At 33.5% G+C, this 18,759-nt stretch overlaps 1 protein-coding gene across 4 annotated transcripts in view; it reads left to right on the top strand.

Moving 5' to 3' along the window:
- LRP1B (LDL receptor related protein 1B) overlaps nt 1-18,759 on the top strand; it is a 1,954,889-nt gene that overhangs the window by 1,446,806 nt on the left and 489,324 nt on the right. For all 4 annotated transcript variants that reach the window (XR_012421093.1, XM_005573071.4, XM_015433154.3 and 1 more), the window contains 3 exons: nt 3,619-3,753; nt 4,360-4,489; nt 18,575-18,701. Coding sequence is in view for 3 of the 4 variants with exons in the window: in XM_005573071.4 (XP_005573128.4) it covers nt 3,619-3,753; nt 4,360-4,489; nt 18,575-18,701 (392 nt within the window). In the remaining variant the exon portion in view is untranslated. The remainder of the gene's footprint in view (nt 1-3,618; nt 3,754-4,359; nt 4,490-18,574; nt 18,702-18,759) is intronic.

Here is an 18,759-nt window from a genome sequence, read left to right as displayed (position 1 = left end):
TGGCTGCTGATTTCCCGATATGGTCCTTCTTGAAAATGACTTCAAAGACTCATATTTGTCTTATTATATCTGTAGAGAGGTAATTATAATTGTTATTATCTTAAATTACAAATTCTATTTTCCAATCCTGTGATTATATTATATGTTCCCAAATTACCATATGTCTTAAGATAGTTTATTTTTAATTTTACTCTAGAATGTAAACTGTGTGCTTATCAGGATAGTGTCTGTTATGATCACCACCATATTTTATGCCTACAATAATTCTTAGCACAAACTATGAATTCCATAAGTATCTATTGAATGGAAGTAATTAAAGTTAAGAAATATATTTGGAAATAAGAATCAGGACACAGTTCTGAAAATCTTCTCTTTCTATCTTTGCTTCTGTCTGCATTTTGTATCTTTACAGTTTGTTGTAAAATGTTATCCTCTTTTAACTTGATTCTTTTCCTAATTAAATCATTCTTTACCTAATTTGTGTTTATTTTGCAGATGTTCTGAGATATTAGAAAACATGTTTTCCTATGTTAGTATTTTGTCTAGTGTGTGTTTGTGCAGGTACACAACATATATGTGGAAAAAAAAATGATGAGGAAAAGGGATTTGGACATTAGTTTGTGATTTAATTCTTCTATACTCTTGGTTCTCCTTAATGCATCATCACATGATTAATTTACTCATGAGTTTCCCAAATGTACCTAACAGAAAGGATACAAGAAAATGTGTTAGTTTCCCAATGCTGTGATCTCATGGTCTTCACCATTTAGAGGTAGCCTCAGTATTACAAAGTGTCTATAGTACATGTGACCATATTGAGAAAAGTTGGGTCAGATGCAGTCCTTATCCATGAAATATTTAATGGTCTAGTTCTAGGAAGAAACACAAAAATGCAATTTCAGTTCAGTGTGACAAAGATATGATCAAGACATCATGGTGTATATGGAAAGGAATGATTTATGATAATATATTGACTAAAATTTTGCAGCACTGACAAAGCTATTAGAAAGTAATATGAAATGAAGAGATGCCTTTTTTTTAATTGTAAAGATTGTCCTGATTTTCTTCTTTGAATTCCTGCAAAAGTACTTGCCTGTATGGCTTACATGCTGCTCATCTTACACTATTTCTGGTTCTTAGCCATTTCTTCATGTACATATCTTCTGTTCCTTAATGAGCTAATAAGCATTTTTATGGCAAGCAATGTGTTTTCTTTGTATCTGCCTCCCAACCAGTCTTTATTCAGCATATCACATTACCTTATTACCCACTAAATGCTTACTTTGAGCTTATTATGTGTCAGAAAGTATTCCAGATAACCAGGGATAAAGCAGCAAATGAAATAAAGTCCCAGCCCTCAAAGAAATTACATTCTGTGAGACAAAAGAGAAACTCAACAAACAAACCAACAAATATATAATGTGTTTGATAATGATAAGTGTTATGGAGGAAAATACGTTTTGGTAAGAGGGAATAGAGCATGGTAAAAGAATAATTTTTATAGAATAATCAGGAAAGTTTCAATAAACGAGATATTTGAGCTAAGACAGCTGAGATATCTTGGGGAAAAACATTCAAGACAAAAAAAATTATGCGAAGACTCTTGTACTGAAGAATATTTTCTTTTAGGAATAGGAAGATCTGTTACTAGGGATGGGTAAGTGAGGGGAAGAGTGGAAGGAAATCAGGAGAGAGGGTTGGAGGGAGTTGATAGATCATGAAACTCATGAGGAGGAACTTTAATTTTACCTTGGATGAGATGGGAAGTGACTAAAGAGTTTGGTGTGAAACAGCGGAGAAAAATTCTTATTTACATTTTTTTCTTGTGGAAATGTCTCCATTCTAACTTATTTATATTTTAGAAGTGTATCTGCAGCTATACTTTTCTAAATGGCAAAGCAAGACTCATATGGAAAGGGAAGTACAGGAGCAAAAGTGGTAGCTAGGCAACCAATTAGAAGGCTGTTGCAAGACTTCAGGTGATAGTGGTTATTGGTTTGGTTACAACGTAAGTAGTAGATGGTGTGAGGTGGTTGGATAATGGATATGTTTTGAAAGAAGAAAAAAGTGAACAAAAATACTTGGTAATGGATTAAATGTGAGAGTATCTGGTGATTGATTGGAAGTGGTGCATGTGCAAACATAATCAGGACAATCCCGATGTTTTTAGTCTAAGAAACAGAGGATGGAGGTGCCAACTATCACACCACCATGGAAAGGGGAGTTGTCAGGCTGAAGACTTCAAGAGAAGCATGTTTCATTCAGAATTTGTCCATTGTACATCAAGAGTGCCTTATCTACAAACAAGCAGAGAAACAAAGGAGACAGTTGGACATACGGGTCTAATGTTTAGGGAAGAAGATTAGATTCAACATGCAATGCTTAATATTTATGCAAAAATAAGACTTATTTCTGTTGATTCATTTCCTGGTTCAATAATGAAAAAAAAAATGTTAATTGATGCTTTTACAAAATGAGAAAATCCAACAAATCCTTGCTTCCCAGACATATATTTGGATAGGGTGTCTCTGATGTGTCTGACTTAACCATTGTGGAGAACAAGGACTATTTGCACTCTTTTCCTGGACTGGTAAAAGTAAAGACTATATTTCATTTGAAACAGAACCTCAAAGCTTGTTGATAAATGGCTTTATTATACTAATTGCATTTTCTTTATTTCCATAGTCTGTCAGTGTGCGAGAGGGAAATTTTATTGGTCTTAAAGGATTTGTTCTTCAAATGACCATGTAGGTCGCAACACAAAAACTTACTTAGTTGCTGGCAAATTTATTATTTAATGATTCGTCCCCAGTGTCTTTCTGGTGGCTGTGTTTAAAATCATTGGTCTATAATTACTACCTTTTATGCATATGCATGCACATATATTTCATTTATAGTCTTTAGACACATTTTTCATTCAAGTATTCAAAAAGTACTCTTATTTAAAGACTCTGTGATCACATAGAACAATCTTCAAGTATTCTTAAGCTCATTTGGACAATGACAGTTTGAAAAATAATGTAAGGGTCTTGTAGCTGACATTTGAGAAACTCACACCTTAGAAGGAATAATTGGATTGTAAGGCATTTTAAATACTTTGTACATTCTGAGTGGCCTTATGCTTAAAACACTCTTGATATAATTGAAATGCTCGTATGTTTCTTTCTAACTTCTCTCTACTTTGAGGTTTTGTGGAGTTGATTATCCCTAGTAGTAGTATTTTTAAAAGAAGATTCAGACACAGGTATAGCATGAAGAGAAAAATTATGGTCCAAAATAACATGGTTTGGAATCAAAGTTGCAAATTCATGCAGGATAAGGATTTATTGAGTTAAGATAAGTAGAGAAATTAATAAAAACCAATAAACAATGCAATAGATTATTTCCATAATTTTCAAAAAATACTTCAAAAATCATTTGACTGAAATATAGGTTCTTTCATGTTTTCATGCTTTTTTTTAAACTATTTGTATTAGTAAATTATCCTGAAGAATACTTAAAATCTAGTGTACCCAGGATGATATCCTAAAAGATACAGTTACAATATGATCCTAACACCTATATTGATACCTTTTATAGTGTGTATGTATATATTTTTTTTCTGTGTCTTATCCATAGAAAATGATACCATCTACTGGACAGACATGGGCTTCAATAAAATTAGCCGAGCTAAAAGAGATCAGACTTGGAAAGAAGATATCATTACCAATGGCTTGGGAAGAGTGGAAGGGATAGCTATTGACTGGATTGCTGGTATAATCCATGGCTTTTTATCTTTTTGTTTCACACCTATTTTGTTAGGGGCTCAAAATGCTTCATAAGAAATCTTTTCTAACTCATAACAGTGTTTTTTTTTTGTTTTTTTTTTTGTTTTTTTTTTGTACTTCCAGCCACAGGGGTAAATAGTTTCTTTTGCTTTTGGCTTCGCTCCTTCTAATGCTTTTGAGCCTTTGGATAAGGGTTTTTATGTAGAAGTAGATTATGTAGTGTTAACTTTGCCCAAATCTCCTGAGAGCTCCATAAGGCAGGTAAACAAAAGTGTTAGAAGTTCTCTTTTGCCTGAAGTCAGTAGAAAGTTAAAATAAGTCTTTTCTTTAGGTAGGAGAAGTTTCAACTTCTTTTTACCATGTAAATATATCATTATATGGTTTAAACCAGAGATGTGTGAGATTAGGATTGAAAGTATTTGCATATTAGTTTATTTACAGCTTTCTGCTTAGGAAACACTTTTAAAAAGAATGTAGGAAGTAAACAGTTTCTTGGTAGTTATGTGAATGCTCAGAAATTTAATTTTAGTCATAACAAGTACATTTTTTTTCCTCAAAACTGTATTATAAACACCTCTATTATTTCTCCTAGGTAACATATATTGGACAGATCATGGTTTCAACTTAATTGAAGTTGCAAGACTCAATGGTTCTTTCCGTTATGTAATTATTTCCCAAGGCCTGGATCAACCAAGATCTATAGCTGTGCACCCAGAGAAAGGGTAATTTTAAGATTTACATATATCTTCCAAGTTTTAAGTGAGTTTCCTAAGTTTTGTTGAAAAAAAAAATTAATTACTTTTAGCTGTAATGTCTGAGACAAAATCAAGAATATCTTACCTAAGCAGAAAAAAATGTTTATATTCACTTTGTTCATATAATTTAGTGCATATTTGATGAAGTCACATTTATTGTAGATTTCTTTTATGTGTGTGTAAATCCAAATAAAGGCACCAACATGATTCTAGATTCCCAATTTAAAGCTCTTCCCTAGAATTGTTTACATAATTAGGTGTTCAGTTATGTATTGAATGAGTAAAATAGCCATTTGCTAGGCCTCCTTGCTCTCCAATATTTCTAAAATTTCCATGTTTATTCATATGTCTGTGGTTGTCAAACATGTTCATCTCAAACATTTTTTTCTTCTCCTTTTTTCTTTTTTTTGTGTTTTGAGTTCTAAATAAGTATAACTATCTGTTTTGACATTTTCATTTGGATGAAATGTACATATATAAAACTATACATATATAAAACTGAAATAAATTTAATCTGCCACCAAGTTAGGCTTGGTTTTTCTTCTAAATAAGTCTATTACCAATCCACTACTCTCTATCTTTATCTTTACCCTAATTAAATTTGATATTATCTTATATACTAAATAACATCTTAGTCTGTCTCCTAAACTCACCAAAGCCTAGAGTGATTTTTTTTAAATATACATCTGCTTATTTAAAGTCTTTCAAGAATTTTTATTGCTTTATGTGTAAAGTCCAAAGCTTCTGTTATGATCCTTCTTAATCAGACTAATAATTTTTAGTCTGAAACTCCTGTTACTGTCTTTTTCCTTTCTCAGTCTCTGTTTGTCTTCTCTTAATTTGTAAAATATTTCTTATTCTATTCCACTTCCAGCCCTTGCCAACCTCTCCCTTTTACCTGCAATGCTCTTCTTCTATTTTTAAGTTGTTAAATTTTATTTGACCTTACTTGGCTTTGAAAATAGTTTAGATTGTTGTATGGACCCATAGCACCTAGTATTTTTATTTTATACATTATGTGTACTAATATTTATTCATTTACCTGGTAGCTATATGTGTTTTTGTTTGTCTGTTTTTGAGACAGACTGGCATTCTGTTGCCTAGGCTGGAGTGCAGTGGTGCAATCACAGTGTTGGTATTACAGGCATGAGCCACTGTGCCTGGCTGTAATAAATTATTATAGACTTAAAAGATAAAATTTGACCAATTGCTTGACTGTGAATCATTATTCTAAGGCAAGAAGGAACATAGTTTGAAAGCTGTGCAATCCCATAGATACACTGGAAATGGATGTTTAGTTTGTTTCTAATAAAGAATTTCTTTGCTTCATAGTTGCAATAAGTCGATTTATATTGTATAGAACCCTTTGTGTCTGCCCTATTATAGATTCATACAGCTCAATTCAACAAGCCTCTTGCTGCTACATGTCAATCTGTGAATTTCCTTTCATTTTTTATTCAAACCTATTATAGACCCTTAAGTTGATATTCCAGAGCTTCTTTTTCTTAAGTACTTCTTATCTCTCCACATCCATCTTAGCATATGACTATACCTACTTGTCTTTAGCTTGATTGAGAGCATTAGGCAAAAGAATCTTCATATACTCTAGTTTTTATTAATTTATTCAATGAACATTTATTGAGTGCTAGGCACTGTGTGCCAGGACATGTCAGCATCCATCCATGTCATCCTCAGCCTTCAATTCAATACATCTTGACAACATACTAGTACATATGAAAGACACTTGTAGACACTGTGAAGTATGCTGGCATGAATAAGATGCTGCCTCTATTCACAGTGAGTTTTCTGTTTAAACTGAAAATTTAAACAAGTACACATTTCAGTTAAAGGAATAGCGTCACTTTGTAAAGACTTATTTTCAGGCACAATAAAAAATTGATCAAACTCAAATTTAAAGCTCATATCCAAATGTCATGTTGAAGTAATAAGTTTCATAAGACCGCTATAAAATTATCTTGGGTTTAATGCAAAAAATGATAGCATATAATTAGAGCAGGTAGTAAAAATGAGGGTGGTAGCAGCAATAATAGTGACTAGTAGAAGTTTTATGGAGGAGGTTAGAAGGAAAAGGAGGTTTCTGAGATGGGGTAGGTATATATTGCATGAAGAAGAAATAGAATAATTAAATATTTGGTAGTGGCAAAGCAAAAACCATCAGCAAGAGTATAGGTACATGAGTTACACATAGGGAAGAGCAGGTGATGTGGCTGGAAGAAAACTTGGGTCCATATAATTGTTGGTAGGACTCCCTATATATTTTTTAAAAATGTCGGGGTCATGCCTTCTCCAGTTTACCAAGTGAACTCCAAACCAGTCCTGGACCCTCTGACCTCAGCCTTCCCTTGGTCTCAAACAAAACATAGAAGCTAAGATCAGAGGTGTGATGAGAGTTTATTGAAGTTGTAACATTCTTAAATGTAAAGCATCCTTAAGAATGGTAATTTATTACTCCAGACCCTGTTTGCCTGGGTGTCAGCAGCAGAGGCTGCAGAAGATGGAATGCTATGCAGCCATAAAAAAAGATGAGTTTGTGTCCTTTGTAGGGACATGGATGCAGCTGGAAACCATCATTCTTAGCAAACTATCACAAGAACAGAAAACCAAACACCGCATGTTCTCACTCATAGGTGGGAACTGAACAATGAGATCACTTGGACTCAGGAAGGGGAACATCACACACCGGGGCCTATCATGGGGAGGGGGGAGGGAGGAGGGATTACATTGGGAGTTATACCTGATGTAAATGACGAGTTGTTGGGTGCTGACGAGTTGATGGGTGCAGTACAGCAACATGGCACAAGTATACATATGTAACAAACCTGCACGTTATGCACATGTACCCTAGAACTTAAAGTATAAAAAAAAAAAAAAAAGAATGGTAATTTATCATCCCTGTGGATTAGACAAAAGGATTCTTTCCCTGCCCTCAAGCCAAGTAATAAAGAGAGCTAGAGACAAATATGTAAGAGGGAAGCTAAAATAAAGAGAAAATAGCAGTAAATGAAAAAAATATTCTATACCTTTTTCACTGCAAATCCCAATGCCAAAGGGAGTCAGATCAAATTTGGAGAGAGGAAAGAGAATGTGCTCTAAAATTAATCTTAACTGCATGATATTGTTCACTTAATGGTAATTGGCCGGGAAGTTATGGGATCTTTCTGAGACAGCAAAGTTTGGAGAGGAAATACTCAGTAGAGCATACATGGAATCAGTAGTTGGATAAATATAAAGTCATTTCTTACTTATTCCAACAGAGTTCAGGCTCTGTAATAAACTGTGATAGTGTATGAGATTACCCAAGAAAGAGTGCCCAAAAAAGAAGTTTAGTAACAAAAATCAAGAATGCTTACAGATAGGGGATAAAATGATTGGGAGAGAGAGAAAAAGAACAACAACAACAACAACCAAACAAACAAAAACAGCCATTTTGAGTCTTTGGAAATTACTGAACTGTAAAAGTCAAGGGAAGAGAGTTTAAGGAACAGTGTGCCAGCAATAAAGAGGTCAGGAGAGAGAAAAAGCAGAGAACAGAACACGTAACTGGTGATGAGGATGGTATTGCATATCTTTATGAGCTTCAGAAGATGAGTAAGGATAGAAGCCAAATATAAAGAGTAGACAAAAGAATGATTAGAAAGTGGAGCTAGCAAATACAGAATAAACTGATGGAAACTGGGTGATGAAGGGAAAGAGAAGAAATAAAAGATAAGTTGAGGGGATTTTAGGGTATAAGGTTTTTCTTAATATGGGGATATTGCACATATTCATAGGCCAAGGGGAAATAAACTAGTTGGAAGAAAGAGGATGGAAATGATTGTAAAGGGGAGACAAATTCCAGGGAGCATAGGAGGAGCCTTGACAAGGAAGAAACAATAGGGCAGAGCAGGAGGAATCAAGACAGAAAGCAGGGAGGCAAGATTTGTATCTTACATTGGGTATCCCAGAAAGAAATTCTAGAATGGGAAGTCAACTCAGGACCTGAAAGAAGCATCGTCAGTCGAAAAGGGGAAGGAAGAGATCAAGCAAATATTTAATTTTGAACATAATCTTGGCCTCAGACTGATTCCTGGAGGGACTCTAGAGTCTAAACTTTACCTCACAGTGATGGAACTTGGTATTCGGACTCCCAAGTAGTCAGCCAGTGGATAAGGGCCACTCTGGGAAAACAGATGCTCTCAACATTTCTGACTGTCAGCACTTGTGGGAGAAGAGATTCAAGTGGCCCAAAGATAATCCTCTAAAGAAAGTTGTCTGTGTGAGCTGTTAGGGACAAAGGTCATTTGAAAGCTCAGAAATGGTAAACAGCATCTGAGATTGTTTATATGGAGCACTGATGGTGTCCACTACAGTTTGGAGTCCCCACTTAGACATTTATTATTTTTACCTTTGCTTCTGAGGTATTTCTAAACTTCTTGGTCTCAAATGCCTGTATCATTTTAGTTAATTGGGAGGATTAAATGAGGTGGGTGCTAGTTCTTTTCCCCTTCGGAGATGGAGTGAAAGAAGAGATAGAATGTGGAGATCAAATGTATTTTAGAGGTTAAATTGATGAAATTGAAGAAAGTCACAACTGTTAGTCTATATTTCTAAGGTTATCAGCTTTAAGTGAATAGGTTAAGTTTTTCCGAAGCTATTGTAGTCAGTATTTCCCACAATAATGAATCAAAGAATTTTCAAGCAACGTGAGACTAGCCGGGATGATTTCTAGAATCTAACCAGGAATTTTATATGACATTGAATAATAATGCTCGGCAATGTACAGGTAGTAAAGAAAATAAAAAGAAAATACGTACCAAAAGGAACAAAAGGTTATAGATCAAAGTTGGCAGTTGTAATGGGTTAACTTTGAGTTACCAATCAGGTGGTGAGGCCTACAAGCTCGTGGTGAAATAGTGGGAAGTCAAGAGTAGACCACGGTAGGAGTGGAGAGATAAGGTCCAGCTGGTATGAGTGACCCACACAGCTCTCTACATTAAGCGAAGGTGATGCTAGGGAGGTCCCTGGAGCAATAGAGATGAGGTACTATGATCTTGGGTATTCGCACGTCATTAAGTTCCATAGAATGTCAGCAGTGGAAGGAGAAGATGAAAAAGCTGCCAGCCGGTGGTAAAGCAATAAATAAATGGTGTGTAATTGTGATAGATGATAATGCAGTCAAGGAAAACAGAATATGTGAATTCATGCTGTAAATGTTTAAGTGAGTATAACCTCAGAGAAAGGTTTCTTTCTTCCTTAAAATGACTTCTCTACTTCTATTCTGGATACAAATATCTCCTCAGACATTTCATGCAAAAATCATTCTCTTCTATTTTATCATCCTTAACTTGTTCCTTTCAATGAAGCCTTTCCCTTTTGCTTTCAGATAGGCTCAGGTCACTCTCATTAGATAACACATTATTAATGTTATTACTTTCCACATGTTTTCTTCTCAACTTCTCAGAATCATGATCTATATCCATTGTCTCATCATTTAACTCCTAAAATGGATTTCAGCTTCTTTTGTTATACAAGAATTTCTAAATTTATTTGCAGCCAAATCCAGATATTATTATTATTATTATTATTGCAGGTTTTATACCATTTGCCTTCTCCAGGACAGTTTTCTACATTGATAGTCTATCCAAGGACCCCTATTTTTCTTTAGCCTTCTCTGACCCTGCATTTTCTGGTTTTCTCTGAGGCCGCTCTATATAGCTCCTGTGAGCATTATATTTTATTCTCTTTATTCTCACTTAAGGCTTTGTGTGCCATTCTCTCTATTACTATATTTCTCTTTTAAACCCATCTAATCTCACATTTTTAAAATGTAAATCATGCTTATATAGTGAAATATAAAAATATAATAAATACATGCAAAATAGTAATAAAATATCTTCACCCCTTTATTTATATTTCTGATATCCTTTACAGTTATTTATTTGAGTATCTGTCACTGAAACTTAAAATGTCCCCCTACCTCTCATCTGCTGCCTTCCTTTCTTAAAAATGGTATCTCTTTTCATGTTATCACAAAAGAGGTTGAAACTTTAGATTTTCCAGTATTTTTTCATCACCTATTTCCATCTGTCAACAAGTCTTCTCATTTCTTTGCTCCAGATGATTGTTAGATTTTTTTTTATTTCTCTCCATTGCAACTACCAGCTCAGCACTGACTCAGCAGGAGGATCTCAGTAAATATTCTTGATTTCTTAATTTTGAGACCTCAAAACGAGAATTACATGTGGGTCCACAAAACAAGAAATCTTTGACATATGTAGCACTATTTAAATATTATTTTCTCATATACTTTTACTTCTTCTTAAAAGCATTTTTAAAATACTAATTATGTCACATGGATACATTTTTTCCATATTCATAGTTAATAGTAGATATACTTATTTAAATGTTAAACTTATTTCCAGGAAGTATTTATTACTGCTTGGAAATATTAGAGATATATGTCTCCCTATACTTTTTCCATATGTTTATTGACTTGAATTTAGAGAGAAAATAAAAGACTTAAAAATGAAGTCTTGTAAAATTATTCAAACATTGATTTCCAGGTAATATTACATAGACATTTAAGTGTCAACATTTATATCATAGGAATAAAGTGCAGTATTTTAATATTCTGTTTGAAGCTAAAACATGGCAGATGGTATTGCCAAGGGAAAATGCCAACCACAATGGAGTGAATTAGCTGAATTCAAAATAAAAACATGCCATGAAAAGTGGGCACAAATCCTGTTTTTGAACAATAGAGACTTGAACTCTTTTAAAATGTAGCCAAATGCAAAATAGGAATCATGTATGAGTTTAGTTTAGCTTAAAAAATCAGTTTCTTTCATCTATCATTGACTCCTCCTCCTCCTCCTCCTCCTCTTCTTGTTCTTCTTCTTCTTCCTCCTCCCCCCTCCCTTTACCCTCCCCCTTACCCCTCTCCTCTTCCACTTCCTCTTCCTCCTCTGGTATTACTTGCTTTGTGAAAATTGAAATATAATAATTTTCTCCATGCTAAGAAGTCATTTAATACTAACAACAAAAAGATGTATAGGAAGCCCCATTATGATGTTAAAAATTTTGGTTAACTTCCCATGGTATGTAATCTCTAACTGAAACACACATACTGTAATTTTGTTTTATTTCCTTTTAAGCACCAGGATGTATGGTGCCTCTCTTAATTTAGCTCTATATTTCTGTGACTGTAAATAACGTGCTGAAAAGTTTTTCTTTCCATAGCAAAGATTCAGATTGACATGGGATCTCGCTGTTCTATAAGTACATATTTTCAAATGGTCTTTGATTATGTATGTAATTTTTTAGTATGCTCAACAATATATAAAAGGTCTTGGTTGACAGCTTAACACCTGTTAAGATAACAACAGTGTAGTGTAGTTTGATACCATCTCTTAGAGTATATTTTGCATCTTAAAGCAAGGGAACACATATGTAAAGGAAATGGAATAAATTTGATTTACCATAGGAATGATGCTGGGTAAGATAGGTTGCAAGTCATGAAACAAATTAAAAACTTCTGTATAATATTTTGATAATTCTAAGTCAGCTCATGAGCTCTAGAAGTATAAGCTCTGGGGAGCTAAATGTTAAATATTTGGTAAATTCATAGTTATAGGAAAATATCAAATATATATTGAATATACAAAAGTGCATAAACATGAACTCTTCAAGAAAATTATAAATGTGAACAAGCTAATATTATATGTACATGTATATGTTAGGTATTTAAGTGAGAAGGTGAGCAATGAAGCAGGGTGTAAATACATATATAAAATGAACACTTAACTATAACATGGTATAAGTTTAATGTGCTATGAAATATTATATATGTGTGTGTGTATATATATATATAAATATTTTTTGTTTGTGAATAATTTCCACTTCTCCAGTGTGTGCTATTCATACACATAATAATTGTCCTATATAATTACTCAAAATCACAATGTAGTGAATCAAGAAAGGTTCAAAGGTAAACTTAGGAATAGCAGACCAAGAAAGAGGCAAATTAACAAATAAGTTAAATAATTTTGAAGGTTAAACAGAAAGAACAACTCAAATGGCCTATTATCTTTATTTTGGCCTAAAAGAAAAAAAAAATTATTTCGGAAGTTGTTTACAGGAAAGACAACTTTTCTCACCACAACACTTCAACATTATCATTGTTCAAGCCCCTACATTTACGACTTAAAGAGACTAGCAAATGTTACATATTTCTAATCAGCATGTTTCTCAGATACTTATTTACCCATTTACCTGTGCCATTAAACAGTTAACTTCATGAGGGTATCTAAATCCAATTTATTTTGTATCATCAGCTCCAGCACATAATAGATACCTAATTAAATATTTGTTGATGAGTGCATGAGTATAATGCAAGAATAAGTTTGATAATCAACCACAAAACCAACAATAACAAACAATTTGCAAAGTGCAGTAGTGTCCAAGGATAGACTGCTTTTATATTTTCATCCTTTTAGCACAGCATTCTGCTCCCTGTGGTTGAGTGCTTTTTATATTACAGGATTCTTTAATCAATAGCAACATAGTTAAGACTTGAAAAATGATTTGGGATAGGCCTGTAATACTTTCTCAAACAAAACTGCACATAAATGAAGAAACAGAAAATGTGAATAAGGCCTCAGAGAAAAAGAGAAAGCTCTACATTTCATTTTATTCCTCAGGGGATAAAAAATGTCCATTTACTCATAAAATATGTTCAAACTTTTATAATATTATCTTATTTTACTTATGATCTGAAGATGTAGCCATGAACATGTTGACTTATAAAGTATTCGGTTTGTATGAATTTTGAGTGATTCTAGTGCATCTGCTAAGAAGTTGGAAATTACAAGCAACTTTTGTGAAATTAAAAGCTTATGCTCATGTAAAGGCTAGCTACTATTGTTTGTCTGTAGGGTTTTTATTTTGCTTTCTTTTTTGTTTCTCTTACTTTTTGCAGATAGGATAACCCACTGTTGACCCCCACGCTAGGAGAGGACACAATGACATTCTCGATTCTCTTCTTGACCAAGGCCAACTGCCGACATAAGAGAATTACCTGATCTTCATTTTTGTGCCAACATGAACATTTTTTGGTTATTTCAGATTTTCTTTATCATATGTGACAAAGGATCTAAATCATACTCACTTAGGGAAGGCAGAAAAGTAGGAAGAAACGGCACATTTGTTGTAAAAATTGCAACTCAAATTTGAGCTCCAGGGAAACAGTTTAGCAGTCAAAGAAGATAATTTTAAATCCAGATAAAATGATTAATTCCAACTACTCTTGCTTTTCACAACTGCTCATATATGTAGAGTATAAGGATAAAATTTAATAATGTTTCTCTTAAAAAAATAGACTTATTTACTATTTTCTTTCTCTCACCCTATTACCCTTCTTACACAAAAATCAGAGCTTTGTCACCAATGTTAGCTTTCTGAAATTTATTCATGGGCATTTATAATAATTTGAATGTGTATTTTTTCAGCTTGAATATAACTGCTTGTGACAGGAAAAAAATTTTTTTTTTCTGAAAAGTGTATACCTGAATCTAAACTAATTCTGATGTCAGTCTGTACAGTTGTCAGAAAATACATACAATTAACTTTCAAGGTCTATTAAGGATTTGCTAGGTCTTTGGGCACTCCAGTGCTACCAAATGTGATATTTTTACATATTTATCCAAATGTCAATGATTAGTTGGAAATTCACTTGTGATATGTGTTCATTGCACTGTTTTCCTGCCCAAAACTGTTAGAGTCTAATTAAGACAATACAGATATTTGTATTAAGACAGTTACTGATAAAATTTCTATAATTCTGAAAGCCACATTTAAATGTCCCTTTTAAAATTATATGTTTTTAAATTTGTAAGTGCAAACTTATTTAAATAAATAACTTTTCAGTTTTGTTTAACAAATACTACTTGATTATTTACATAAAATTCAATTATACAATATAGCATTTGATTTGGACAAGTTTAATATTTTCTAGATTTGAGAAAGTATTTTTAGTAGGGCTCCATGTACACAGTTGATACTCTAAAATCAATTTTTCTTGGCTGTATCATGTAGTCAACACGTATTTCACAACTGCACAATTTGAACTCAAATAAGTTCAAAATCAATGGTAACTTTGTCACTCAATACTAATATCAGTAGGGTCTCAAAAACCAGGTACAAATATTTTCATTTCTTCCTATTGCTGAAGACCACATTTAGATACCAAGAATCTGTGTTCATTAATGATATCTCAGGTGCATCTATGTAAATTGTTACCTTAAATGACAGGTCTCTTCATGCAGTTTTACGAGCTCAGAGAGGGTTCTTTCTCTACATTTGGTTTATAATCCCCAAAGATTCTCAAGGTGCAAATTCTATTCATTTCTTTACTTTCAATTTCAGTTTAAGGAGCAAATAAATTATTATTTCCTTGACATAAAATATTTGCTTAATTTTGATAGGTTTAAAACCTTTTACTTTTATTCAGTTGATAAATTATTTAACTCTAAAAGTGATTCCTACACAGTAAGATTTGGCTTCACATATAATGATAGTATATCTAATCACTACTGTTTTCCACAGAAAAAAAAAAAATGTGTAAATTCTGGATTAAAAAATAGTTTTACATAGAATAATTTTATACATTTTTTTTACGTTTATCTCAGCCTCTTGCATAAAAGTTTCACAAATTTAAAAGACGGGGATTACTTGGAAAAAAACAGAGAGAGACTTATTTCTCAATGCTAAGACTTTTTTCATTATTTGTTTTGTGTGTGTGTCCTTCCTTCCTTCCTTCCTTCCTTCCTTCCTTCCTTCCTTCCTTCCTTCCTTCCTTCCTTCCCTCCCTCCCTCCCTCCCTCCCCCCTTCCTCCCTCCCTCCCTCCCTCCCTCCCTCCCTCCCTCCCTCCCTCCCTCCCTCTCTTCCTTCCTTCCTTCCTTCCTTCCTTCCTTCCTTCCTTCCTTCCTTCCTTCCTTCCTTCCTTCCTTCCTTCCTTCCTTCCTTTCTTCCTTCCTTCCTTCGAGTCTCACTCTGTTACCCATGCTGGAGTGCAATGGTGTGATCTTGGCTCACGGCAGACTCTGCCTTCTGGGTTCCAATGATTCTCCTGCCTCAGCCTCCCAGGTAACTGGGACTACAGGCACGTGCCACCATGCTAGGCTAACTTTTGTATTTTTAGTAGAGAAGGGGTTTCACCATGTTGGCCAGGCTAGTCTCAAATTCCTGACCTCAAGTGATTCGCCTGCCTCGGCCTCCCAAAGTGTTAGTATTATAGGCATGAGCCACTGTGTCAGGCCTGTTTTGTGGTTTTAAATATGGAGATTTCTTGTTACACATCTTATAGCTAAAGAAAAATACCATTTGATATAATATCAGTATATATTTCTGTGTTATCTTTCTATTTAGTGAGACAACGTATCCTAGGGAAGACAATTTAGGCCTGGATTAGTAAAGCCAGTGTGGTTCTTGGCTTGCCCTCTTATTGGCCATGTGGACTGTGGATCATTTACTTCCTAATCATAATTACTACAGCTCTGAGAATTAGGGCTAAGTAGATTGGTTGGTACACAAGTAATTGTGCTTTTTGCCATTACTTTTAATAGCAATAAACACATTTATTTGTGCACCAACCTATAGTTTATTTGGTCTGTTCACTCAAAATAATATTTTTATTAGTGCATTTGCAAGTAGATTAATATTAAGTAAAATGTTTAATATACACATTTATTTATTTATGTGAACTTTGGAGTATGTTAAAAATAGATGATAAGAATCAGATTAGATGAGTTAGCATATGTCTGTCCTGGTCTCACAGTGCCTCCTTCACAGTATACCATTACCTGCCATTTTAATGCATATTTTTCCTTAAAAAGTTAAGTGCAGCAATGCATTTCATCTGCCAGTTAGTTATTTTATATGGAATAATATTTTTCATCCAATGAGAGCATACCTTAAAGTCTTAAAAATCTTGACGTTAATAAAAGTGTAGATTTTTAAATCTACTACTTCTTCGATAATATCTTACCAATAAAATATTAGTTGGATTTTATGCTACAAAGTTTTTCCTTTCTGATTTATAAAGCTTGTAAATATGATTGAAATTTTCTTCAGGATTAATATAATTGAGATTGTAGCCGTACCTCATTTTTGTTTGTCTGTAAAACTCTAACATGTTTATTTTACACAGCATTTTCAAGAAAAATATCAGCTATTAAAACAAATTAAACAATATAGATAAATAATACATGTATTTTTATTTAGTTAAGTATCAATTTGTACTTAAATAACTCCATTGAGTATAAACAAAATATAAGTCTTTAATTTTTCTGTTTGCAGTCTCACTGATTCTTATGTGACTATTCACATATATTATTCAAATATGCTGATGAGGCTGCAGGAAAAAGGGAATGCTTATACACTGTTGGTGAGGATGTAAATTAGTTCAGACACTGTGGAAAGCAGTTTGGAGATTTTACAAGGAGCTTAAAACTGAGCTACCATTCAAATAATCCCATTACTGAGTATATACCCAAAGGAAAATGCATCATTATACCAAAAAGACGCATGCACTCATATGTCCATCACCCTGCTTTTTGCAATTGCAAAAATGTGGAATCAACCTAGGTGACCATCAAAGGTAGATGGGTAAAAGAAAATATACATATATACCATGGAATACTATGAAGCAATAAAAAGAATGAAAACAGCCCTTTTGCAGCAACATGGCTGGAGCTGGAGGCCATAGACCTAAATGAATTGATACAGGAACAGAAAAGCAAGCACCACGTGTTCTCACTTATAAGTGGGAGCTAAGCATTGAGCACACATGAACATAAACATGGGTACAAGAGATACTGTGGACTACTTGAGGGGGGCAGGAAACTACCCATTAGGTACTATGTTCACTGTCTAGGTGCAATATACCTATTAAAAATAAAAAATAAAAATAAAAAATGCACCTATTAAAAAATAGGTGCAATATACCTATTAACAATAATTTTTTATAATTAGGAAATATACACCCAGCTTTTGAATCAATACTTGCCATATTTTTAAAACTTTATTCACTGCTGATGTCTGATAGTTGGATAAAAACTTCACTAGATGTAACTTCAAATTAAGAATTAAGAAGGAATTACATTTATCTAAAAGCCTGGATTTCTGTAGAGTCCTATGAATATTGAATTTTTTGAATGAATGAGTGAAATACATGGATTATACACATTCTGCTTTTCTACATTTTATGGCATGTTGTTTTATTTTGGCATACTCTATGTGTTCTTTCTGCATGATATTTTCTTCCACATCCTCCCCCATTACATTTTGTTTTAGAAGATTACTAAAATAAGAATTTCTGCTTTTGCATAAAACTGTATTTTAAGACGACTTCACAAGATAACATAAAATTCAAACTAGAATAGTTACATTTAGCAGTCTAAGTAGACAAAATAGAAAGTTGTGATGCATTCATGTCTATATTCATAAATTAAATATGTATTTACCACAAAATTTCTAATTACCTGGTGCTGAAGGAGTAACAGTGAATAAAAATAGAGGAGTGATCACTGGCCTTGTTGAGTTTACAGTCTACTCGGGGCAAAAAATATTTATAATAAATGATAATGTAAGGAAATACAAGTAGAAATTTGCCATTCTAATCTGTGCTGTGAAGCAGAGCACATGGTACAGGGAAGACACAGAAGACTCCTGGAAAGAAATAGTTGAGACATGAAAGTAGGAAGTAATTAGGCAAACAGGTTGGAGAAGAGCATTTGAGACTGGAAAGAGCAGGCACAAAAGGTATTTTGGTAGGATGTTGAGTGCATCCTATGATTTCTATGACTGGTTAACTCTTTTTTGACGATAAAATTATTTTATTGGAAACAAACACACTGTATATTAATTTCTGAAATGTATTATTTTTGTTCTAGTGTGAATGTTACTGCTGTTATTATTAGTAATGTCTTTTTATATAGCTCTGCATACTACAGATAAATGTACATAAATACTACAAATTTACAATTTAATTTCAGCCTCTTATTCTGGACTGAATGGGGACAAATGCCCTGTATTGGAAAGGCTCGTTTGGATGGCTCAGAGAAGGTTGTCCTTGTAAGCATGGGAATAGCATGGCCAAATGGCATCTCCATTGACTATGAGGTCTGTTGGATTTCTTTTCAGTATTTAAAGTGCATTAGCTGACAACTTTCATTAACTC

This window comes from Macaca fascicularis, chromosome 12, assembly GCF_037993035.2.
Source record: "Macaca fascicularis isolate 582-1 chromosome 12, T2T-MFA8v1.1".
Classification (NCBI taxonomy): domain Eukaryota; kingdom Metazoa; phylum Chordata; class Mammalia; order Primates; family Cercopithecidae; genus Macaca; species Macaca fascicularis.
This window is presented reverse-complemented; position numbering and strand designations above follow the sequence as displayed.